Raw genomic sequence first — 27,598 nt, 5'->3', positions numbered from 1 at the left:
GTGCTGAATCTAGATAATGCTGAATTTGTCGTACAATCCCATCCCACATGTGCTCGATTTGAAAAAGATGGGTTGATCTTGTAGACCAAGGCAACATCTCCACACTCTATAGAGTATGTTTTGTGGTAAAAGTAGTATCAGGATGAGCATTATCCTGCAGGGGACTGCTTCCTGTAATATTGCTCAAGAATGGCAGCACAACTAGTGCAATCACCAGTCTTACAAATTTGCTGTCAAGGAGTGTGGGATAATGATGAGAATGCCCTTTCTGTGATAGGAAATTGTTCTCCAGACCACAATTGGTGTAGGTCCAGTGGGAACACAATAAAGAGATCTCCAGTGCTGCCTCCTAGCTGGACATCACTGACGTTGCTGATGACAGTGATTTGAAGCTAGTGGTATGGCCACTGAAGAATTTCTGACATGGAGCTGACTTTCAAGTAATGAATTTGTTACAGTTCACTTTGTAACTCTGATGTCATCAAAAGCTGGAATGTCTGCTGCAGATGCAGTATGATGCACTATAGACATGCAGCAAGTACAGCGGTCTTCTCTTTGAGTGGTGGCATGTGTGCAGCAGGACTTGGGTCATCTTGAGACAGTTATCTTCCTGTGATCACTTGTCAACATGCATGCACAGTGGACACATCCTTGCCAAGTCTTTCAGCAGCATTGAAAAAAAAAAGAAAACTGATTTCTCATAGCCTTATTACTCAACCTCATTAAGACTCAGCTGCCGGTACCATCTTTTTTGTGTCCTTAGACTTTCACATAAATCTTGCTCATAATGCCAATATGGAAGCTAAATAAAGTCCTCAAAATTTAATTTATGCATTTAAAACAAATGTGATATACATTCTCATAATGGCACTACTAGCACCACACCTGTTCTTCTAGTAGACATCTTTCAGATGGGCAAACATACTTCCTATATTTATCTAACACAATTCCTCTTTGGTGTTGGGATTTAATTTTCCATCCATATATTTACCGAGTATAATGTAAGGTTAATGTTAAATGGTGAAAGTCAATTTTTATATTAACCTTTCATTAGCAGATATGGGGAAGAAAGAACTTTGTTTCATTAAATGTGGGTAAAAGTTAGTAATGCATAAAAGTAAGGAATTTTGCTGAAGAAATTAAAGAAAATATTTTTAGAAAGAGAATGATTTTTTTAAAATTTTTATGTAGCTTTTACTGTAAAAATTTGAAATCCTAAAGAAATGTTCTCTTTTATATATGTACATTTATTGTAACTCTTCAAACAACTATCACAATAAACAACATAGTATTAAGTTTTTGGTCCTCTTTTGTATAGTTATATCAGTGCTTAAATTCAGTTCATGTCAAGTTCTGATTGTCACTCTTTGTGAATTCCAACTGCAGCGCATACAAGGATCAAGAGAGATGCCCTCCTAGTGAACTTGAATCATAATGTGGAAAGAAAATTCTGCTGTTTGTGTGACAATTCTTTCAGCAGATAGATTATTACTGAATGTGTGCGTCCCTGGGAAGGTCAGAATATACAGAAAATTTGAGCTGCTAATCAAACACTCCTTGTCAAAAGATGATTCATTTAGAAAAATGGATATTTGCTCATTTGATCAAGAAGGCTTTTGAAGTAGACTACAAGACAAATTAATGAACCATTTTTATCTGAATTCCATTTAAAATATATACCATATGAAGTCTAAAATCTGGAATCGTCAATACTTCAATATTTCTGGATTTTAGATTATCATTTTAAATTTAGATGACATCAAGAGATTACAAAATTAAAAATATTCTTTATTAATATTTCTTTAAAATAGGGGTGTGTTGCATGAAGTTTTTTCCCCCAGAATTATTGTGTGACTCAAAGCTGAAATAGCAGGTATTTTTGCATTTAAAATTGTACATTAGGTATTCACCATTCATTGGTTAAGGCATTGTCACTGCAGTGGTAAATTTCAGTTATATCATCATCATTTAGCATTTCTTCTTATATTCCATTAATTGGAAAATTTCACTTCATGCGATATCCAAAAATCATATTTGTTGCTTTTTATCATCATCACAAAATTTGGTAACTGTCCATATATTATGCCAAGCACTTTCTAAAATATATGCAGTCATGTCCTGGTGATGCCCCTACACATCAGATTTTATATTAAGATATTTCTAGACTCTGCATCAATTTTTAAAAATCTGCTATATGTATTTCAGTACATCTAAAATTCCAGTATCCATTAGCTGATTGATAAATGTACAGTTTTGGGGGGAAATTAAAATAGAGATGTTATTATTTACTAGAAGTATAATTTTAAGTTTAATAATGGATGGACCAAAATAATAAGCTGCATGTAATCAAAAAGTTGAGGAGAAACAAATTTGCTGTGTTAAATGAATCTTGGAATACTGCGTAACTGTCTAGCTGTTATGGCAGCAAAAGAAAACCAGTATGACATTCTACTCCAAATAAATGTTTTGGGATTTCGTGTATTGTTTTAAGTCGGATGGAAAAATGCTACCGTCTCCCCATTACACACACAATCACTCAAGAGCTGAAAATCTGTTAGTGTTTAATGTTAATTGATGTATTGCACTATACGATTCTCTAGCCAGCAGGTGTCTGAAAATGACATGAAGGTAATTTTAATGACTGATAACTATTTTACTCCACTATTTAACTTATGCCACTTGACATAAAATTTGAGTATTCCTCTGTATTTAGTGAGTACGTGACTAAATGAAGCATAAAAGAATCAGTATAAAGCTGTCTGTAAAAGGTAAATAAAAAGCCTCTAATCTTCTTTAAAATATGTGGGACTGTTATAAGTGTAAAATATAAATGTTTCAAGAAATTTTATAATTTAATGCCAGTTACTTGAAAGAATTTATTTTATTTTTGTATTTGTTTTAAAACTAAATATTATGTTTAATAATAATCCATCTATGTACAAATTTATTCAAATTAGAAAAATGGTATTATAAAAGTAAGTTTAGGTATGGATAATTGCTTTAGTTTATTCAGTTCCTATTTGCTGTGTAGGTCCTTAATGTTTTTTCATTGATGATCCTTAAAAGAACTTAATTTCCATGTTCAGAAGTGTGTACGAACCCTGTTACTCTGTTTAGAAACTGAATAATTATTTAGCATGTGAGTAAATCCTTGCTCAGATAAATACCGCTTGCTCACTATGATAAAATGAAGTCAGGGCTTTCTGAAATAAAAAGCTAAGTACTTGGAGTATAAGCAATGCAAAGCATAATAGAATCTCGTAAAGTAACCCTAAAAGACCCTACAAATGCCCTACCATTATACAAAGATGAAAATTGGGAGCAAAGTTTCTGTATTTACTGTATCTGGTGTTACAGTTTCATAAACATATTAAGTGTTTAAAAAAGGTGGAGCAGATTTGCAAAGTGAGTTACATGAGAAAAGTATTATGTAGCATAATAGAAAAAGAGGATTTGCTATGCTAAATATTTTGTGAGTGCATATAAAATGAATTAATTTAAACAGTGTGATAGCCAGTTTCCTGATACACACATTCAGGCTGCATGGAATTATGAAAGGCATTGCTACAAAGTTTTTTTTTACTAATATTGGGCACTTGCCTATAACGGTATTGGCTACTACTTAGTCCAGAAGCGGTGACCATTTTATTGTGGAGGCACATAATAGGCAGCCACCGTTACCTCCTATGAAGGGACCGACAATTTTACATGCATGCCTTCTCCGGGATTTGAACTCGGACCCTTTGGTATCGTAGTCAGGCTTCCCTAACCACTATACCGACTGGGCGACTGCTATAAAGATCTTGTACTGTATTTAATAAGGTAACACATAAACAGTATCTTAAACAAATCATGAAAAAAAAAAATCAAGAGGTTCAAATCTAAAAGGTAAAGAGCACAACATGTGGCTATCTTTGCCGATTTTGATAATATAGCTTTGAGGAACAGTTATGGCTTGGTAATATACATTTAGATGATATACCAGCATAGGTGAATATAATCCATTATCGTTTTCCTTTCAGTGATGAATTATGCATTTTTACTAGAAGGGAAACAAGTTTTCCAAACTACTTCTTTTTTTAAATGCTATACATAAAATAGAAAGTGTATGAACTATTAAAATTGTTTTGAATCTCAAGAGTATTGACAAAAGCTTTCTGAAAAAGGCAAATTATGTAGTGGTGTTTATTTTTTATTGAAAAATGCCAAGCAGCCCAAATGGCAGTTCATTTGAAGAGTTCAAAAATATTGAAAAAGATGGTGTTCATCGTAATCACTTACATAGTTTTAAATGCATAGCTTATTTACAAGGAAACAGTTGGGCTGAAATTAATGTCTGTGGTTTCATTCAAAGTGTATTTCTGAAATTGCACATGAATAGATTTTTAAAAAAAGCAAAAGTAGCTTTTTTAGCATGTTCACATAAAAGAGAAAATGTTTGGTTTGTTAAAATTGTAAATTTCCTTCAGTGTTGAGTCTCTTGCAAAGTACTAGCATAAAAAAATCTGATTTAAATGTGTAATATAAGAAAGGAAGTTATCTGATGTTTTTTGACAAGCGTCATTTATTTTTTATTGAAATTTTTCTTGTTTATAAAATTATAAATGTTTGTAGTTCTTAATAAATGAGTTTATGATTTATGTTAATATTGTGATGTAACAGTGAGTTGTGAATATTTTCAGAGTGTATTGAATAAAAATAATCAAAAGTAATGGCAGTTAAAATGCTTGTACATTACTTGTATGCTTTATATTAGAGGTGGCCAGCATCTGTGTCTTTGAGGAGTGTGTGTGTGTGAATATGGCAAAGCCTCGAGGGCTATCTGCCTAAGAGGAGGTATGCCTTCGTGGAGGACTTTCTAAGGGAAACTGGCTCGTATACACGTTACACATGGGGAAAACCACGAAAACGCCCATGCAGCCAGCCCGTTCGCGGGATTCGAACCTCGGACCGAACTACCAGTGTTCAGCGATTTTACCGCTCGGCCGCTGGTGGACCTCGTGTCTTTGAGGAACGATTTAAGTTTTATTTTGGGGCCATGAGTCATACATTTTGTTATGTTTGGCAGGTATTTAGGAAACTATCCTCAAATAGCAAACTTTTATTTCAAGATTCTTGTAGTTATACATTTCAAACAGTCCTTCCTTGAGGTGTTAGAATTGAAGTATTAAAATACACAAATCCATAAGTTAATAAGTAGTAAAAAATTTTGTTAACTTAGTCACAGGCCATGGTTATGTGGGAGAATGGCGGCAGGTAAGCACATCTGACTCCGTATAACGATTAGTACATTTTTGAGGTTGTGTAATACTGCATTTTTGAACTCTAAACATATTGAAAACAATTGCAGGATGCTCTTTACAGGATTCATGGATAGCATAGAACAGTTATTAAATGAATTACAGGCCTCGTGATATGAGGAACCTGCTAACAAGGGTCTTTGTAGTCGAGAGTTCAAGAGCATTCTGATGAAAAAAATCTTCAGACTGAATTAGCCATGCCTCCTTAATTTTTCAGTAGTATTTTACATCCTCTTATTCGTTACATCTGGAACGATAGCAGGAAAAACAAGATCATTGGTTTGTCAGCCCTTCTAAAATCAAGAGGCTTTGACGACAGAGGCAGTGCAAAATGCCAAAATTTCTTGATACTGGTTGGGAAGTTGTCTCTTGTACTGTCAACTGAAACAAATTATTGCATCTGTGGCGTCGGAAGCATGTCATGCAACACATTGTAAAAGCTTGGAAACGGTGACTTGTGGGAACCACAAAATGATTTTCTCATCTCTGTTTGGTCCGCCGCAGTTGTAAACTCCTTTGTACTGGAAAAGGAGTGATGTGAATAAACATCAAAACTGGATGTGGTAAACCCAGGAGAATTCAAACACATCATGATTTACACATTCTGATACAAACACAAATGTTTTGAGTTTTTTTCAACATGAAATCCGAACACCATAATTGTACTGTGTGAAAATTAAGTGGTTAGACCATTACTTATGATTTTTAGCAGTGAAAGTGTAACATGAAATTAACTATAGTAAGAATCCCACAAGCTCACCTTTCTGTAAAGCTCAATGATATCTTTTTATTAATGTGGTGGTTTATTAATAGCTACAGTGTAATAATTTCTAGTATTGCTTATATGATAACAAGCAGTATAGAAGTACATTTTAATTACTGTTTTATAATTACAACACATAACTGTGCACAAGAATGACCATATCTTTCCTTGCTATATTTACTGATTTGTTATGTTATTCTATTTTTGTAATTTTTGTTCATTTCTTTTTGTGATACCAATTCTTGCAACCGTTTAACAAATTTAATGGCATGTCTCCTTTTCATGGAATTTCAATGTATCCCCATCCCTCTCTCAATACCAAAGTAGCTGAAGAAAGTGAGGTAGCCACTGTCAATAACCACTCATATTTCTTTTTGTTGCTAGCCATTAGAAGACTTGCCTGCAGAAGGCTTATGGCTGTATTCTGCTGTAAATTAATATTTCAGTTCATAGTACATGCAACTTTTCAGTTTATGTACCGGCTAACAAGTGTTCTCTCTGCAAATGAAAATATCAAACAAAAAGAAAACAAACTAACATATCAAGGGAAATTTAATTAGGTGAATCAAAGACACTGGACAAAGGGGAAAATTTTAATAAAATTGCCAAGAATATTTAAGGGTGGAATGAACTGCTGCAATAGGATGGAAAAAGAAGGTTTGAAACAAGTATTAATGTGTGAAAAAAGCATGTACTGATAGTATAAAGGAAAGTGTGAAAGGTGGTGAATGCAGGAATTTGAGTGAGGTGCTTGCTGTATTTGTATTTATTAGGCAGCAAGAAGAAAAAGGAACACTAATTTTGCAAGAGAAAACTCTCAAATTATATGAGAAATTTCAGAAAAGAAATCTTGCATCTGCTGCTCTGCTAGCTGACTAGACAGCTAGAAGAAGTGTTAGGCATCACAGTTAAATGAATTGGGCAAAGAGGCAGGAATTTCGAAAGGAAGAGCCCACATTTACTGTTAGTGTTAGCTGGTTTGATGAGTGGAAGAAATGGTAGGCATCTCAGTTAAATGCTTTTGCCAGAAAACCTCTTTGTTGACTTGAAAAATTTTAATAAATGCATGGAAAATTTCTACAAACAAATTGATGAGGAGACCCTGAGGATCAAATTTTCAATTATGTCAAGTGTTGTCTATTTTCAAATGCTTCCCTCTAAAATGCTCGAGGAAAGAAAAATCTGCTCTCATTTATAAAAGAAGAGAATTATTGTGACAAGTGGCAGTGAAACAGGCAACCATGAACTCAAACTAGCACTTGTAAGAAAGTTGTAAAATAATGTCCACGCATTTAGAAATGGGAAAAAGGCATTAATGGACTTCTATGATTTGCTAATTTTGTACAAGAATCAATCAAATCAGTAATTAAATAGAACTATTTTTAATGATATAATTAAGCATCATGAAATTTTTTTAAATGACTAGTAGTTATTTTTTCAAATGACTAGTGTTTTCTAAGTCATAACAATTACTTTTTCTGTGTTCCGGATTATGCTGGAAATACCTTTTTCTTCTCTAAAACTCGAGATTTTTGATAACTCGTTAACCCCTTAGTCCACATTTGGCTGAGTTCATGGGACTCTGCGCCATTAATTGTGAGAAAGGTGGCCCTTATGTTTGTGATTACTGTTTTTATATTGGTTGTGATCGTGTATCATTATCTGTACTAAATTTATATGAACACAAATTAATCAAGTTTTTTTTTTATTTTTTTTTTAAATCTTTTCAGGAACATTATCTAGTAAAGATGATGATAGCAGTGAAATATATGCAGATGCAACCGCTGCATTCTTGGGACCAAATATTTGGGAAAAAACCTTATCTGATTTTAAAGTTGAATACCTTGATTTGGATGACTTGTTATCTAATTCTAATGATGGAAGTCAAATTTATTCAGAGGCTGTAGATGCTGGTGGTCAAGTTTCACATACATCTCAAGAGAATCCAAATATATGTGTAACAGGTAGTTAAATTATTTTAGGTGTATGAAGAATGAAAATAAAAAGATTAAATATACTTTTTAAAGTATTGTGAACTTGAAAATTTCTTTCATTAATTTATTTATAGGGAAAATTATGTAGTTTAAAGGACTGTCTTTTAATTGTTAAAGATTAAGATTTATTGTTAAGTAATTGAGCCCCAAAGCTTGGGTAATTGTTTCCAGTTAAATAGTATTAAAAATAATTATGTCTTTAGGGGGTACTAGGAGAAAATTTCAAAGGATTACTGATAAATGAATCACTGTTTATAGCAATTAAAATTTCTTTCACCTTTAATTGTTATTATTGTATGCTTTGATTTTGGATAAAATCTTCTAATTAGTACAGCCAGTAAAAATAAATGATACACTATTCATACAGATGGGTATTTTAGTAATAAAATATTTGTTTATGCTATCATCTGACATATTATGGAATGTTGGAATAATTTCATAGCAAAATTAAATAATTTTAACCTCAGAATTAAAATAGAATTATACATACATTAGCTATGTGCTGAAGTTCTGAAATTATTGGGGTTATTTTAGAGAGATAGTTGAGCATTTTTTATATCTGTATCAGATATATAAATCAATGTACTTGATTGATATAATATTGGACGCACCATCTGTATAGCTTGTCATTATTTCTAAAGAATTAAAATCGGCCTTTTTTAAGGTATTGAGAATACTAAATGCTGTGGAGGCCTGTGTGCTTTATCTGTATTATATGTATTTTCACCTTTGTTAATGCATCTAATGTTTTACTGAACCAAGTTCAGATAATTTAAGAGGAATCTTCAGGTCACTAAATAATCTGCTCATGTTAAAGCTTCTATCTCTTCCCTCCCTTTTTTTTTTTTTTTTTTTTTTTCCCATATCTCATGAGCTTCTGGTATATCACCATTATCTGAATTTCTTATTTTTACCTTATTTTCTATGAAGAAAATAAATTTATTGAATTAATGAAATTTTTTCACTCTGGGTGATATTCAGCATATTTTTTTTTTATTTAGATTTTATTTGATCTGAATTCACTTATTCTTTAGTAGAACTTTATGAAGATTCAGTTAATTAGTCAGTAAATATTTATATTTAATTTTGTTTTGGTGCATTACGTAGTACTTTGGGGGCAAACTTAGTGCATTAATAATTAATGTTATCTTCAGTGTGTTTTTAATAAGTGTATGAGAGAGAAAAAGAGTGTATGCTTGTACAATCTTTTCAGGTTACAAATTAAATGGAAATCATGTCAAAAAATCTTTTTCTGTAATATCTCAACAGTAAAATAGTATGTTGAAAAATCATAAACTGTTTTTATATTGTGGTATCTTTTAGCATTGTAATTTTTTCTACAGGATACCATGTTTGATATTATGCGATGTAGATTGTGTCTTGAGGAAATCTCGGCAGCTGTCATCCATCCTTGTTAAACAGACTGATTTAATTATTAGTAATGTCCATATCTTCATTCTTAACTGAAAATGCTGAATATCTTTCTACTAATGACATAGGCCTATTTGTAAACTTTTATGAAACTGCAGAAAATAATATAATGTTTTAAAAATAAAAAAATTCTACTTGCATTCTTGCAATATCTCACCCAATAAATCTTGAAAAGTATGATTTTTAATTCGCTGTGTGATAATATTTTATTTTATTAGCAGTCCATTCCCTTGGGGCTGTTTCTTCACAGCCATCATCTCCTGCTGATACTTCAGCTGTGCAAGAATTACCGAAAGATAACAGAGTATACACTGTAGACTGTAAATTTTCGCCTACAGATTTAGCATTAGCCACACCTCCTGGACACAAGCACTATGATCCAGCTTCTGCAATTATCCCAGAAGAGGAGTTGAAACCCCAGCCAATAATCAAAAAGTCTCGAAAAACTTTTGTTCCTGACAATTTAAAGGATGACAAGTATTGGGCTAGAAGACATAAGAACAATATGGCTGCAAAGAGATCACGTGAAGCACGCAGATTAAAAGAAAATCAAATTGTTCTTAGAGCTTCATATCTGGAAAAAGAAAATAATTCTTTAAAAGAAGATGTTTTGCGTCTGAAAGCTGAAAATGATATGCTGAAAAATCAGTTAAAGGAATTTCAGTCATGAAAGCTGACCTGCATTTTCTAAGTTTTGACATGGGGGCACATTTGAATGCCTTGCATTTTCTGAAATTGCCCTTTGTTTATTTTGTTGTACATTTCGCATGTTAGTTACCTTCTGTAAGGTAGCTTATTGTAGAGATAAGTAATTGTGTTTGTTTATAATTTTGTTTTTATTCAGTTCTTAATTCACTGCATCTTAAATAATTGAGAGAATCTTATTTTTGTTATCATAAACAAAAGTTCATTACATTTTATGAGACAGAAAAGTATTCTCTTATTTAGAAGAGTGAATAATCTTTGGTGAACATGTATCTGTTTTTGCCTTCAATGTTACTTTTGCCAAAGTTGTAAAATTTTGTCGTGTGGAAAATAAAGCATAAGATTTCTAAATGTACGTGGATACTTAGAATGCAAGTGCAGAGGAGCACAGGCACTGATTTACTTGCTCATAGTGATGAGACTGCTTATCTTGTTTCTAAGCATTAAGCTTTTTAATTATCAACAACATGAAAACAATTTTGGCTGTTACTTATTGTCAAGTTGCCATGCTGTGTTGCCATGTGTCATTTTGTAATTTAACGTGTTATTTAAGTTTTAAAGGATATAAAAATTAACAACTGTAACATTTTACATTTGTAGCAATTATAGTAGAATTGACACCAGTCTTTTAGAATTTGTTTTGAATTTTTTATGCAATTTGAATTATACTTTGTTTTATTCATTTTAGTAGTCATTGTCATTACTTTCTGCATTGTTGAATCATTACTGTAATTTTGCATGTATGTTTTACAGATCATTTTCTGAAGTTCAAATGTCGGTGGTATGAGTATATGCATTTTTTCCTTTTATTTTTGTGATGCTGATTTGTTTTATTAATGTTGTAAAGTTGTGCCATCTCAGACAAAATGAGGGCATCCTAAAGATATACTTGCTAGAAATTGGTAAGTACAATTGACGATTGAATGAGCTATTTTCCTTGTAATATATTTTGTACAGTTCATACTTTATTAGATCTTATGAAACCAGTTCTGAGTATTTTACTTAAAAGTTTACATCATGAATAGCAATTTTTTAATGATCCAGTAAAGTATTTCGTGAAAGATTTCATATAAAATTCTCTATTTTCAGGTATTTTGCTTTTATTTGTGAATAATCAATATAGTATATTTATACATATATATATATATATATATGAATGAACATATGTTTTTGTTAAACTTGTTTTGATATTTTTAACATTGGTTATATATTTTCGGAGTTTTACAATAGGCTCTTCTTGTATGATTACAGCAGTTTTCGCATTTTGTTCTAATGAAAAAAAATCTGCTAAAACTAGTTTATACCAAACTATTTTAAAATGTTCTATTTTTAATGGCTAGAGTAATTAGGGGTTTTTAACTTGATCTTCTAATGTTAAAACTATTAAAACTTGTCAGTTTTAATAGTTAAAGTTGCTGTTGTATTGTGTGAATGAGGCAGAATTTGGCCCATTATTATTTTTAATTAATAGTACTGTCTTACTGATTAATATAGTATGTTGTTGAATTTGGCACTGCAGTGTTTCATACTTAGCAATTATTTTCTTTGTGCTATTGAGTTGTGTGCAAATATATTAAAATACTTAATTCGTCATTAAATCCAAAGCACACTGTTGCATACAGTATTGAAGTGCAAAAGGTAAAAAGTAGTTTGTTGTTAATCACATATTGAAGTAGAAAAGTGTATGGAATTTTGAATATGTTATATGTATGGTACAAAGGTATATAAGCAAAGTAGTATTATGTTAAACTCAAATATATGTTATGTTAATTGCAAAAATTTATAAATGTTTTTTCTATTTGTTACAGTTTATATGGTAGTCTTTATTTAAAAATCTACTGGATCTTTTTTTTTTTTTTTTTTTTTCTTGTCCCAAAGAGGCTGTAATTAGATCACCAGCTTTTGTGTTGAACTCCAAAGGTTTCTTTTGGCAATCAATTTCAAATTGTTACACTGATTACCACACAAATTTGGTGCCTTAAAAATTATTCTTGTTTTCTGATATATTTAAGGGTACTGGTTTTCTGGCATCAGTTTAGCTGTGAGAGCTACAACTTTTAGAGGTATAGGATAATCACATCATTATATGCCAGTTGACTTGAAATAACTTTGCATATGTCGTATGAATATGGACATTAATATACAATTAAGCACCTATATGTTAGTGTTAAGGTTTGATATTAAATTTCTATAAATTAAGGTTTGATATTAAATTTCTATAAATAAGCAAACTTTTAATTTTTATACATTAAATTTAACATTAATGGAGCATTTACTGAAATTGAATTTTGTAATATGTTTAAAATTTAGTATTACTTCGCTATCAGTCTTGATTCATCTGTTACTCAATGCATGAAAAACTTCTTTTAACTCTTTGAGGGGCAGGAAAAGGCAATTAACTTTTTCAGCAAAACTTTTGTTTTATTTACTATATTAGGTGCTACAATTGCACATATTTTGTCCAAGACTCGGGGGAATAAAATGACCACTTCTGGTGGTTAGTGTCAGTGACCACAGAACACATCCTTACAAATCAGTCTCTATGGTACTCGTGGAAACAGTTTTTCTTTTTCAAGCAGAGTGCAGCTATGCATGTGCTGCATCCCCACACTGTTCTTACAGGCATTTTCTTGGTGTTGCAGAATGCACGTCATCGTGATGTTGTCTTCGATGGCTGATGCTTATTTTCTTGCAGGCGAATTGCTGCATCAACTACTGGTTATGTTTCTTGATTGCCATCTGGTGAGCTGCAAGGGAACTTCAGAAGTGGTCAGTCTTAAAAACCACTCGCATGAGTTAGTAAGATGTTTAATAGAAAAGTTGGTTACTGTAGGTAACCACCGCCTTTCAAAGAGTTAAGGCATTTCATAAAACTACATTCTAAAGCTCTGACAATATGCCATCATATGAATATACCATTGTCATTGGTAACCCTTCCTTGATTTTTATGTACATTCTCAGTGCTTTTAACTTGGAAAACTGAAGTTTTTTTAAAAGATATGTGTGGGCAGTCGTGTAGGTAATTCATCTCTGTTCTTAAGTTTGCAGAAACAGAAAACAGTTTTATACCAGTTAAGAGTTGTTCTCTGACTTCCGTTTGCGTAGAAGTTTTTTAGCAACTAAAACATATGAAGTCCAGGCTTGAGATTTAATCATGTTTGTTGCATTTATGAAATGTTAACTTCTTATGAGTTTTCTTATCTGAGGACCATTAAGAATTCCTGCTGTAAACTTTCCATGGTGTATTCAGGAAATTCACTTGATGAGTAAATAAAGCAGTATCCTCCTATGTTCAGAATTATCACAAATTCTTTTATCATCCCTAGCTTGATACATTATAATGGCAGAATGATGGTATGCCTACTTATTTACTCACATTTTCTGGATTATTTCTTTTCTCAAAGGCAATCCAAATCCTGTCATAATTTTTTTTATCTGTTCCCTCAAACTTAAGTATAGAAATTTTATTTGTAGGCTTAGGCTAAGGAAAAGTTTATTTTTTAGGTCATTGAAGGTGACCTGTTGAAGGTCTGGGTCCTTTTTTAGTCTCTTGTTTCATGTTTCTGTTATTCCGATTATGAGTAGGAATATAATTTCATAATATATATAAAGAAAATATTAAATTCCATATGAGGCTTAATTTTAGGATCATTGATGTATTATCATTAGAGATAGTTATGTCATATTTCCACATTAACTGAAGCTAATATGGATAAACTGATATTTTTTAAAAGCTTCAAAAATATATGCAAGAGTAAATTTCCAGAGCACTAAAAAAATTTTATTGACTATTGTTATTGGATATATATGCAAGACTAAATTTCCAGAGTACAAAAAAATTTTTTTGGATATGTACTCATTTGTTGTAATGTTTAAAAGCGTAGACTCAAATGCAACTGATATGTTTTGTATTTGTTTGATAGATGTTTTGTATTTTAATGGTTTTCTAAAATGTCAGTAATTTTCTTGTTTCTGAACAGATGTTTATTCTGTATGTATTATTGGTTATCAAATGTTAAATAAAATCTGCAATGTGTTTTAAATTTGTACATTAGTAACTGGCAGTCATCATTTAAGTGATATTATATCTTGTTCTACAAGTATATGTAAAAACGGATGTATCTTCAGTGATTTGTGTGATCACTTGTTTCTCATTATTTTAAACTAGTGTCAAAATGTGAATTTGGTAATGCTCCATTTCTACTTATTCAAAAAGGTGATTGTTATCTTAGTCACATATTGAAAAGTAGAGATTTGCTGAAAATTTAATTCCTGATTGTTAATTTGTTGAATTTCATATTTGTAGAATGTTGTTATTGAATAAAACTTTAAAATTCTTACCTTTATTGTTATTGCCATTTGATTTTTTACAGGAATAACATTAAGGTAGAAATGACAGTTTTGATTTTTAGTTTTTGTAAGTGAAATTAATCTTAATTCTTTCTATAAATTTCATTTATATTTTATTATTATTTAGCTTTTAAAAATGAAATTTATTTTGAACAAATGAAAGTTGCTTTAATTCAAATTTTGAAACTTCTAAGCAAATGCTGGTATCAAGGTTTCAAAATTGAAAAAATTGTGCACTTCCACCCTTTTATCTAACAGCTAAACGTGTAGGAATTTATTTCCCATCTGGTAATTGTACAAAGTCGCTTGAAGAAACTGCTAATGAGGTTCTTAACAGAAGCTTTCCCACGGACATTTTAGCACGGATAATTTGTTTCATAGAATGATTAGGGCTGAAGCTTCGTTAAATTATGTTGCTAATCCAGATTCTCCATTTACTATGTCAGAAATTAATAGTGTTATAGAAAAACTTAAATGCAAAAAAGCTCCTGGTCTTGATTCTATATCAAACGAAATTTTGAAGCAAGTTCATAGAATGTTTCCAAATTTATTCTCCAAAATATTCAATACTTGTCTGAGGCTTGGTTCATTTTCTCGTTGCTGGAAAACAGCGAATGTCGTTTTAATCCCTAAGAATAGTGGTCCTCGTATCCCGCATTTAGATAACTTGAGATGCATTAGTCTTCTTCCCAGTTTAGGAAAATGCCTAGAAAAGCTGTTTGTTAATAGAATTACCTGGTTCTTGCATAATAAAAAACTGCTAAATAAAGCACAGTTTGGTTTTACCCCTCCTAAGAGTTGTGAAGATGCTCTTTTGTACTTAAAAGACATAGTGGACGAAGGTAAGAAGAGAAATTTACACGCACGCAGTTTTAGTGTTTCTTGAGACCAAGCCTGGTGGCCTGGGATACTTATTTTTTTAAGGAAAGCTGATATTCCGTGTAATATTTACCAACTTATTAAAGATTTTCTGCATGACAGATCTGCATTGCTCTCCTTTGGCCACGTTTCTTCCTCCCGCATTTTGGAAAGAGGTTGCTCTCGAAGCTCGGTTTCCGGACCTTTATTGTGGAATTTAATTATGAATGATCAACTCAATAGACTCTCACTTTGTCCGAGTTGTAAAACAATTGCTTTTGCTGATGATCTACTAATTTGCTTTCAAGAGAAGTGCCCCATTTAATATGGCTCAAAACACCCTTAATTATTTCCAATTGGTCCAGAAAACAGAAATTGGAATTCAATCCTAATAAATCTAAAATTATGATAATTAAAAGAAAGCATGTCAGCTATACAAACCAACAACTGCACTTGGATAATACTACTTGAACACCGTACTTGATCACCTTACTTGAAACGGTGAATGAAATTAAATATTTAGGCGTTATTCTTGATCATAAGTTTTGTTGGAAAAATCATATTATGTATTTATCCAATAAGTGTGAAAATATACTTAGAGGACTTAATCGTGTCTCTTGCAATACTTTTGGTTTAAATTCTAATGTTATTGATATGATTTATAAGCAGGGTATTGTCCCCTTTATTTGCTATGCTTCTAAAGTGTGGGGAACAGCTTTAGAAAAGAAGATTAATTCCCGTATACTTCGCAGAATTCAAAGAAGAATTTTACTAAGAGTTGTGCGTGGCTACAGAACAATTAGCTATGAAGCCTGTTTCGCAATTTCAGGATTTCCTCCGATTGACCTTCATGTTTTGAATGACAAAAAGTTTAAAGATACCATCAGCAAATTTATGTTCGATACCAAGGTGTTGTTTGAAGATCTTCCTCATCCTGCCAATCGTTTGCCAATTCAAACTACCATTTATGACAATTCTGTTGATGATAATTTCCCTGTTGTGTGTTATACAGATGGCAGTAAAATTAATAATCGAGTTGGATTAGCTTATGTCGTTTTCCATAATGGTTCTGAACTGGAATACAGACTCATTAGAATTCCCAATGAATGCAGTGTTTTCCAAGCCGAATTACTGTGCATTAATGAGTCAATTAAGTGGATATCTAACAACTGTTCGCTAAGTGCTAAATTTCTTATTCGCACTGATTCTCTTTCATCCTTATTTTCTCTTAGGAATATCTTCTCATATAATAAATTAATTGTGACTTCCCATGCTCTTCTTAAAGACCTTAATAATAAAGGTGTTGATGTTATCTTTTCTCATGTACGTGGCCACACTGGCAATCTAGGAAATGAAAGGGCTGATTGGTTGGCAAAACAAGCTACACATCTTCAAGTAATTACTTTAATGATACTTCCTAAGTCATTTTACAAGAACAAAAGTAGGGATGATACAATACTCGAGTGGAATGAACTATACAGGAATTCTACTACTGCCTCTTTGACTAAACTATATTTTCCTTCCATTCCTCACAGACTGAATAATAAACACTTTTTCTGCAATTTTGAAGTTACTCAATTTCTAACTGGACATGGTAAATTCAATTCATATCTGAAGAGATTTAGATTATCTAGTACAGACTTGTGTTCATGCAGTTTCGGGGGAGTGCAAAATGTCGAAATGTTGTTCTATTGTTCAAAGCTCAAGGAAGGACGAAAGGAACTCATTTCTAGGTTAAACTCTGCGAATATTACATTTCCTCCCCCTCTTCATATATTTGTCCAACATAAAATGGCTTTCTCTTTCTTCTGTAAATTTATTTCTTACGTATCATCTGTGAATTTGTAAGTTTATTTTATTTTGTTGTATTTGTTTTTTTTTTTTTTTTAAATTTTTTTTTACTTACCTCTGTAAGCCTTGTGTAATACTATGTGGTGCACAAGGATTTAAAATTTTCAATAAAAAAAAAAAATGTGTAGGAACCTTGTAAACAGATAAGCGAATAATCGCTTTAGTTCAGGGAAAAGCGTCATAAACACAAGAAGGGTCAATTATCCTTTATTTCTCAAAATAAGAATTTAACAATTTGCTCCTTTCTCAGAGCATACAGCAAAGTATCCACTTGGGCCTTGAACTCAAAGTAATAAGAAATAAATCTTAACTAAAAACATATAACCAAAGCTATCAAATTTTTAGGTAGTTAGCCCCTAAATATCGAATAAGCTAGCGAGGCTATCAAGGGCTTGAAATACCACTGAGCGTAGTAATAGATTAGAGAGAGACGTAGCCAAAGGCGAACACGCCCTAATCAGAAACTCCATTGCCCTCGCTGGAAGTCAGTGGAACTCCGACTTAAATACCTTACTCATTTGCATTCTGGTATGAAATTTTAAGCTGAAATTAGGCAGGAAGATGTTTTTCTCACTAAGTGATTTGGGGGGCTCACAATGCTGCACAGTCGTAAGCACACCTTTGTCGACAGATGTGGCTTCATTCAGCTCACTCTACAAGCATGCTCTTTGAGTGGTAATATCTGTGTGAATTTTCTCGAAAAGATGATTATGTGAAGTTATATATGTGGGTGTTTTGTGTGCTTGATACAATGTTTATAACAGGGCTTTTGTAAATTCAGTTCAAATAACAGGGCTTTATAAATTCAGTTTGTGCATGATAAATACATGCTGGCGGAAGACTGTAATAAATTAGATACTGTAAATCATGTAACGTTAGTTTGATGTTGCCGTAAACTGTTATTGTCCAGATGTTTCCCGGAAGGGAAGATGTGGGAATCAGGAAGAAAATAATTAAACACAGTGCAAGAAAATAGTGATTCAGTTTTCTGTTGAAAGCCTGGCAACGCTTTGCATTTACATCTGCGTTCTACTAGCCATATTTATTTCTAACAAAATCGGAGAACTCATTCTAAAAGTTCAGGTAAGTCTTGTTAAATCCTTTAAATTATTTAACAATGAAATATACAATTAATATATAGAGAAAATATAATGGAAGTAATTGCCATTCTTTTTCATATAAGTCTTTTAATACTTATATTGTAGTATGAAATAATTTAATTTTTAAAATATCTAATACTTTTTGCCTTTCTAAATTCATCATATCACGAGTATTTTCTGAATCTCACTTTTTGAGATTTATTGATTAATGGTTGTAATAATTAAATAATTGTAGTACTAAAGAGTAACATTTGAACAAAGAGCACTGAATGGACACTTGCATATGTAATCTTCAATTTTTAATTTTTCAGTTTATAAACTAGGTTTTAAAAAAATTCTAAAGGAATCTTACTAATGAATAATATTAATAACAATGATCGGGTCATAATAATAATTTAATGTTTCCTGTTATAGCACTAAAAATGAAAAGAGAAAGTGGGGCTTTGTATCGAAATAAAAGAAAAGCCAAGGAAGAAAAAATGAAGGGGCTATCCTAAAATACGTGAAAGTTCCTATTTCCAAAACACCAGACTTGTCCACTTCGGATGTCAATTCTTCCAATACTATTGCGGATGCTGTTGAAAACATGAATCATACTACACCAAATGGAGTTACGAGGCGTCTAACGCGAGAATGGTTTTATCGCACATTAACTAATGGAGAAAATGTGTTATGTACTTGGATGGCTTATTTTCTTCCTAAAGCAGCATTATTTTACTTTTGTCGTCATTTGTTTGGTCACACAAACACACCGAGTGAATCAAAATTTTGCTTACTTTGGATTTAAAAATTGGCAGAAACTAAATTCCAAAGTAGCCAACTACGAATCAAGTGCTCAACACAACCAAAATTTTTGCAAATGGAAGGAGTTAGAAACCAGACTTCAAAAAGACAGACAATTGATTTAAAAAAAAAAAAAAAAAAAACTATATGTTGTGGCAAAGGAAACAAAAACGTGGGAAGAAATTCTTGTTAGAATGTTTGATATAATTAAATTCTTAGCGAAACAGAATTTGGCTTTTCGTGGCCATGGAGAAGACAATACCAGCGCAAATAGAGGCAACTTTTTAGAACTGGTGTATCTCCATGCAAAGTACGATCCAGTACTCCGAGAACACTTGCGTATTTTTACTTCCTCCCTAGGAAACGCAACCCGCGACTAAATTTGGCGATTTATCAGGTCTTGGCAAAATTGTGACACCAAGCGCATGCGCAAAAGGAAATAACTCTGTCGGTTTATGCTTCAAATTTGTGATGACTGTGAGTATGTCAAACAAAGTGGAAAAATGAATTTTATAAAATTTTATTTGATGGATATTCGTACGAAGTAGTGTCTTCTAAGTTCGGAGGAAAAGAGGATTTCGACTTTGAGATCAGATGTGATCTTAATAGTAAACATAGATGGGAGAATTGGAAAATACATTTTGAAGCTGTTTCCCACGTGCATTGGATTGTATCTTCCAAAACAAAACAATGCAAATCGGAAACAGCAAAGTTTATTTTTAAGAAAGATTATGTGGGACATGCAAGACTAAATAAGAAAGAGGCTAGTTTCAGAAGTAAAGAATGTTTAGCTGCTTTGCATGTCAGAATTAAAAAAAAAATAATAAGTATACAAGATGTCGTGATGAGTATATAAAAAAGAATCTGTGTACTTTGATTAAAGTTTCATTTCGGCATACACATCGATGTGATGTTGATGAAGCGTAGAATTGCTTACGCCCAATTGATTCGGTGAAAGAAGTTTTCATCAACTACTTTCGTGCCGATAAAATAACAATAATAATATTTTTATTCTGCTATACATCCACAGAGTTCACTGTTAGTAAATACCGTCAAAATGGTGACGATAAAGGCAGTCTCATAAACGTGTATCTGAACATAGAGAATTGTTCTACCTAATGTGGGCAATATGTTTCATTACTTTTCGTGATATTCAGTACCTCATGTTTCGTACAATGAATTTTACTTAAGATATCGGTATTATTTTAATTGCACAATGTGAGCTGTGTGAACAGGGGCTTTGTCGTCTTGGAAGACTTCATCACCATCGGGGAACAAAGTTTGTACCATGGGATGAACTTGATAGGCCAAAATGTTCACATAAGTCTTGGCAGTCATGTGCCCTGACACAGTTATCATGGGGCTAGCAGAGAACCACGATATGGCTGCCCAAACCATAACAGAACCCCCGCCATATTTCACTCTTGGCAACAAGCAGTTTGTATTATAGGCTTGAGATGGCGTTCTCCAGACGTAAACTCGGCCAGAAGTGGGAAACAATGTGAAAGAAGACTTGTCAGATCATATTACTCGCTTCCACTGCTCTATAGTCCAGGCCTTTATGACTTAAACACCACCTTTTCCTGTTATGGGCATTAGCATCACTGATGAGTGGCTTCTCAATTGCAGCACGGCCAGCAATTCCCTGTTTATGAAGCTCCCTTCTAATTGTTTTGGTACTCACAGGGTTCGGTAACACAACATTCATTTCAGCAGTAACTTTTGCAGCTGTGGTCTTCTTATTTTTCGTCACAATTGCCCTTAATGATCGTCTGTCACGATCACTCAGGACACACTTTCGTCCGCGCTGTGATTTAGCAGATGATGTTTTTCCGCTTTTCAAATATGCAGAATAAATCTTCGATGCAGTACCTCTTGAAACACTAAACACCTCGGCTACCTTGCTTACGGAAGCACCTACCATACATGCTCCAACAATTTGCCCACGTTCGAAGTCTGTTAACTCTGACATAATGCAATGACAACCTCACATAACAGTACTCCGACAACAACTGAACTGTTTAGTACATTTTCCAAGTTGTATAGGTGGCGTCAGTAGTCAAAAATGCCAGCGCCACCTACATATTTCATTAAAATCAATCTTTCTTTTCAAACATGCATTTCACAAGGTGTTTCCATATTTTTGTCCATCCACTGTATGTGCCCAGTTCTGTCTCATTTTGAAACAATGACCAGGAGATAGATCCAAAGATCATCTACCCCTCTTTCGTTCCCATTAACTCTTGAGGACTTATTGTTCCATGCTATCTAAAATTAGAAGTGCTGGAGCCCTATGGAAGACTGTGAGGAAGGAAAGAAAAATAAATAAATAATTAAATAATAAATATTAATTAATTTGATTAAATTAACTAATTGAATTAAGAAAAATGTAAAGATAAAGAGAATTTAATAAATTATTAAATTAATTTTGTATAGTTAAATAGGAAAAAAAAAGTATCGGACCTCGTCTTATTTGAGGCATCGTCCTGAATTACAATTCCACTTAGATGCTAAGAGGCAGCTTATCCAATCTGAGTTTAAGCACTGATTATACATAAAATGTACTATTCCAAGGGATGACAAGTATCAGTCTTTTTTTGCAGCACACTATGGAAAAAAGATAAAATGATTAAAGCTCCTCTAAGGAGAATAGTGAGAATTCTAGAAACAGTATGAGGGTATGGAAAGAAATTTAACTGAAAAGTGTAGCTTTGAAAATAAAGAGGGAAGAGTTCAAGACTACCTGATCGCAATGCCTTGTCGATATAACTCTAGCCGTCAAGCAAAAATTTTTCCTGAATGCAACGTGAGAATAAATATAAGACTTCTCGGTACAAGTGGCAGCAGTGGTCCCCCCCCCCCCGTTTGGTTACATCGTTCAGAGAGTCTACAGCTTTGCAGAAGGTTTTTGGTTTGTGTAATTATGGCAAAGTCTCGAGGGCTATCTGCCTAAGGGAAGGGATGCCTTCGTGGAGGACTTTCTAAGGGAAACTGGCTCGTAAACATGTTACACTTGGAGAAAACCACGAAACGCCCATGCAGCCAGCCCGTTCGCGGGATTCGAATCTCGGACCGAACTACCAGTGTTCAGCAACTTTACCGCTCGGCCGCTGGTGGGCCTCTGCAGAAGGAAGTTACTAACTAGCATGGAACGTGCACAACCAGGGCGTCACTTTTAGTTCTTTGAGGAATACAAAATTTACCCACTCTCATAAATTCATTGCATATCCTGGAGAATAAGCATTTGACATATAATTGGGGGCTTTTCTTTCCTCAAAAGTCTCAACCTCTGTGCAAGGCTTGAGTGCGATAGAAAGCCAGGCTTGCATTCAGAAGTTAGAATCAGATTTTTAAGACATGTTTACTATTAAAACAAAATTTCTGTGTTAAAATTGTGGTTCACTAGCATAAAAAAAGTGCCTGAGCCCTTTCATTTAGGGCTCCGGCTGAAATTATAATTTATCTCGAAAACTGAGAAGTACCAGAGCCGGGCTCTGGCGCAATTTAAGCTCTGCTATATACACAAATTGAAGAGAAATTTAAATACCACCAACCTGCACCCCTTTAATTCTCATTCTAAACTTTTCAAAATAAATACAGATTTATCGTATGAATACAGTGCATCAAAACAAAAATATATGTGGTACTCAATTTTTTTTTTTTTTTTTTTTTTTTTTTTTTTGTTCATTCTTGAAAAATCTCTTATGTGACCTCAATAATTTGAAAGAAAAAAATTAAATTATATCTGAACAATGGCAAGTTCTGTATTTTTAGTAGAAAGCCCACTCAATCCCTAAATAGTAACAATAAGTATTTAGGATTAATAAATATTTTTAATATTTGGAAATTTATTATTCCTGAATTATATGAGCCCACCAGCGGCCGAGCGGTAAAGTCGCTGAACACTGGTAGCTCGGTCCGAGGTTCGAATCCCGCGAACGGGCTGGCTGCATGGGTGTTTTCGTGGTTTTCCCCATGTGTAACATGTATACGAGCCAGTTTCCCTTAGAAAGTTCTCCACGAAGGCATCCCTCCTCTTAGGCAGATAGCCCTTGAGGCTTTGCCGTAATTACATAACCTAACCTAACCTAACCTAACCTGAATTATATGACTACAATAACTAAATCCTTTATGCCACTTCTCTTTTACAAAGGTCTTAAATTTACTCTCAGAAAGAACTAAGGGTTTTAAAAGAAAGCATAGGTTTTTCATTTTTCTAGAATGAAAATGTGAAATTATTATTTAGCATTTTTATTTAATGTAATGACTGCAAAAATGAAAGATGTAATTTTAAGAAAACATACTGATCTGAGGCAGTTTTTTTTAAAATGCTTTGATCATGTATGAAAACGAATTTTTGTTTATCGAATATATTATTTTTAATATTTTGTGCAAATCTTGACACAATATAAACTTGAATTGCCAGTACTATGAGCAAACAGGCATAGAAATCATAGGAATAGTACACACTCAAAATAGTGCTAAATGATCCTTGTTCTTCCTTAGATCGGATCTTTGACAACTCAGGATACCAAACACAATCTTTACTCAAACAACTGTAATTATAATGCACTTGCTACCCTTTTAAATTTTTAAGGGCTAATTAATAATAAAGATATTAGTAATTAGACTATGTATTTATTGCATCATTTTATATTTCAGTAGTTTTAATTTTTTTAATATAATTTGAAAGATTTGTTTTGTAATCTGATAACATTTTCTCATTTAAATTGATGGTAAATGGCTCTTTGCTTTATACCATTTTGTTTATAAAAATGTATTGAAAAACCTAATTTTAATTAACACGTTGAGCACCGCGCCGAATTTGCTGTCCTTTCCGTTCAGCCGGCAGCGAGCTAAGCCGTATTTTTGTTTAGAATGTTTCAATACATTTAATTAAAACTAAATTTGATCACATTTCATTGAGACTATATTTATTTTTTAACTTTAATACTGTCGGTCCCACGGACCAACGCCAGCCAAACGAAAATTCCAGTGCCGGTCCCCAGGGACCGGCGCCGCTCTCAACGTGTTAAAATTTGAAAATTGTTCTGTAATTATATCAGCTTGACACTATTAATTAAAATAATTGCCATAATTTTCAAACTTTAAATTTCAAGATAGTTATTTCTTGTAAGTGCGTAGTGCATATTAATAGCACATACCCTAAAACAGCAACAATATGCCAAACTTATGGTGTATATAATCCTTGCTGTATAATCTAGACATACCTAGATATAAAATTAAACAAGTTACATTGAGATAAAGGAAAAAATATTAAAAACAAGTAAAAATATTTTCATGCTTTTAAAATGAGATACATTTCTTGCAAGAGAGGTAGCACATAAAATTATCATTTTGCCAATGTAATTAATATTTAAACACTACAATTGTCAAATTACTTCGCTGACACGTTAGAAATAATTTTTCTCTTGCAGTAAATGCTTCTATATTATAAATCTTATGTCGATTAAGAATTTTGTTAACTTGTTCAATGTTCATACGATTGCCATTAACTCCAATTTGCTGGCATGATAAATGCTTCTGTATATTTTTTAACAATTTTCATAAAAATTAAAATTTGTAAGACATAATTTCCAACATTTAGAATTGTGCACTGTTGTAATTTAAATGAGAAATCAACTAGGATTTGATAAAATAACATTTAACAGACTTCAGAAACAAGCATGAGACATACCTAGATATAAAATGGTTGAAAAAATTTCCGCATATAATTGTCCCAATCAACAACTGTATTGCATATTACAAAACTCAACTGAGGTCAGTCCATGGTAGCAATGGTACATAAATTTTACAGCTCGAGGAAATTTAGATGCGATCCTTCAAACCAAGTGCGAGATCTGGGAAAGATTAAGATTGAAACGTTATTTTGGTGTATCGTAATATGTAAAACACATCATTTCAGGATTATTTTTACAAAATTTTCAGCTATGAGGAATCCCTTTATTCTGTAATAATTTCACTGCTTCTTCCTCTTTTTTTTTTTTTTTTTTTTTTTTTTTTTTTTGTAAATTCCAGACAACTTTGCTATTAAACAAGAATTTCTATCTATAGAATTAAAGAGAAAGTGTTAGCACAAAAAAATTAAACAACTTACATTGAAATAAATGCTTAATAAAGCAAACAAATAAATATTGAACTTTTTGTTTTTGTACATTTTGATTCCCTTTAGGTCATATATACTATTGCTTTTTTTTTTTTTTTCTTCTGACACCAGTTGTTACGTTATTTTCTTCCTTCACGTTCGTAGATTTGGAGTGAACAACGACGACACTTGATGAAGTATCGAAACACACTTTGTTTACCAGTATTGTCAAGACAGCTCCAAAACACGTTTTACAGTTGTCGATGAACTACTGTAAACACGCTGACACGATCAGCGACACAGTCTTCAGGTTATCAGGCTATCACAGTGGAGACAGCTTCACGGCAAAGCACTAGAGTACAGCTCTCGACTCTGCTTGGTCGTTCTGAACTCCACGTACTCTCGAGACTCCACGCTATAACTAGCAATGCACTCGACGATACACAAGAGTATAGCTCTCGACTCAGCACAGTCTACGACAAAACTCGGTGATGCACTAAAAGACTCTCTCAATGCACTTGACGACCAACTCGGCGCTAGACTTCGAGACACTCGCTCAATGACTGAATATCAGCTCACTAGACGAGGCACACACACTAACTGACTGCGGACCAGCAAGGTTTATATAGCTTTCGGCTTGTGTTCGAGAACATTCTGGGCTAAACCGGTAAGAATTCGTTCCAGAAGGTTCTCCATCCGTCCATGGTATATCGTGAATTTTGTCACCAAATGGGCAATTGCTCGTCAAATGTGGCAACCCTGGTTTCCCTTGCCATTCTAAAACTGCTTTGCGGGGAAGCCATCTTACCGCGCCTGTACATTTCGTAACAATACTTTGTTATGTCATAAATCACCATTTCGTATTTTTAATTTTATAATTGACATCTTACTGGATTTAAACTTAAGATCTAATATGCAGCAAAATCTCAAATCTGAAATCGTCAATGTCACGAATATTCTAGATCTTTGACTTTGTACTATATCTCTAACAGCAGTCAGTATAAAGCCACGCTATACAGGATATAAAAAAATGCAGTGACAGTTTCTTTTTCAAGGATGGTCATGGTCTGAACAACATTTTGTTGTTTAGGAAATGCTGCTTAGCACAGCTAAAAACAAGTCTAGCAGACATTAAATTAAATCAATGGAACATCGTGCATAATTTTTTAAAATTTCTGTGGCATATGCTCAGAATGAGAATGTCAAACAGGGCCCAATAAATAGGTTCTGCATGCTTTCATAGAGAACTGGGAAATAAAATACATCTTCTGTTTTGAAATGACATCAAAAGGAACATTTTCTAGATTTCATTACAAATGCTTTATATATTGCAGTCCAATGCACAAAGACTACGGTTAGTACTATTGGAAAAATGCACAACCCAAGCTGTACGGCATGTAAATGAGAATAAGAAAGTGTAATAAACAAATAATAACATGAATATTTGGTTCAGTTCACTCATAAAACCAAGATGACTTAGCTGATCACATTGTTGCTATCTTCAGCAAGTTATCACATATTTTAACACTGATTTTGCAATGCCCATATAACAGAGAAAAAGTACCTACATTTCTAATAACAGTTTTTAAATGGAACACCATCATTATGAGTTATAAAATATACTTTTTATGTCTTATTAGGGCAAGTTATTAAATTATAAATTATATAACTTTTTAAAGTGTGAAAACTAAGTCTCTGAATGAAGAAAAAGTTACAGAAATGATAATAACTTATGTGTAAGTAAGAAAAGATATATTTATAATTTATATAAATCTGTTATTAAAGGGATAGTAATAGTCAATTACTCAAGTATATGTTAAAATCTAAAATAAAGCTAACTCTTATAAATGTAATAATTATTTAAAATTATCTTTCTAAATATGTTACTTCTGATTCACATTTCTTACATGATAAAATATTTCTCAGATTGAATTTTCCTTTAAAATTTAAATACATATTTTGAATATAATGCCACTCATGATATGTCCCCATATATATAAAGGAAAATACTATATCAGACTTGGTAAGTGTTTGTATATGTTACAAACTTAACAACGGTAGCAAAGGAAGATGAAATGAGTTAAATAAAAACTGTTAAAATGAATAAATTATTAACTTTTATACATCCACTTGATATTTTATAAGAAACAATACATATCTTAACAGAATTATTTAATAGGTAAATATATACATCTTATAGTTACAGTGTTATTAATACTGAACTATATAGGCTAAACTGAAAATAGTCATTATTAAATTATTATTATTTTATTGTTCACTTTCAACCAAATATAATCATTATTAAATATCATGGTTTACTAAATCACACAAATTTACAGGAAAGATGTAATAACACA

General features: G+C 32.6%; 2 protein-coding genes across 3 annotated transcripts in view; one reads left to right on the top strand and one right to left on the bottom strand.

Annotated features, from left to right (window-relative positions):
• LOC118192705 (thyrotroph embryonic factor-like) overlaps positions 1-14,539 on the top strand; it is a 29,882-nt gene extending 15,343 nt beyond the window's left edge. The window contains exons 2-3 of one of the 2 annotated variants that reach the window (XM_035363706.2): positions 7,794-8,027; positions 9,710-14,539. In XM_035363706.2, the coding sequence (XP_035219597.1) occupies positions 7,794-8,027; positions 9,710-10,158 (683 nt within the window). In that variant the 3' untranslated portion in view covers positions 10,159-14,539. Of the gene's footprint in view, positions 1-7,793; positions 8,028-9,706 lie in introns of both variants that reach the window. The other variant, XM_035363705.2, reaches the window with a different exon arrangement.
• Positions 14,540-17,443: 2,904 nt separating this feature from the next.
• LOC118192702 (uncharacterized) lies at positions 17,444-27,308 on the bottom strand. Its single transcript, XM_085808105.1, has 3 exons — positions 24,834-27,308; positions 21,599-21,742; positions 17,444-21,436 (listed from the first exon to the last, which is right to left on the bottom strand). Exon 3 carries the CDS (start codon positions 21,105-21,107, stop codon positions 20,652-20,654), a length of 456 nt encoding a protein of 151 aa, XP_085664231.1. The 5' UTR covers positions 21,108-21,436; positions 21,599-21,742; positions 24,834-27,308; the 3' UTR covers positions 17,444-20,651.
• Positions 27,309-27,598: the final 290 nt, after the last annotated feature.

Source organism: Stegodyphus dumicola, chromosome X1 (genome assembly GCF_044657685.1).
Source record: "Stegodyphus dumicola isolate Sdum_Otavi_A_Nest chromosome X1, ASM4465768v1".
Lineage (NCBI taxonomy): Eukaryota > Metazoa > Arthropoda > Arachnida > Araneae > Eresidae > Stegodyphus > Stegodyphus dumicola.
Note: the sequence above shows the minus strand (reverse complement) of the source record. Positions and strands in the feature narration are given on the sequence as shown.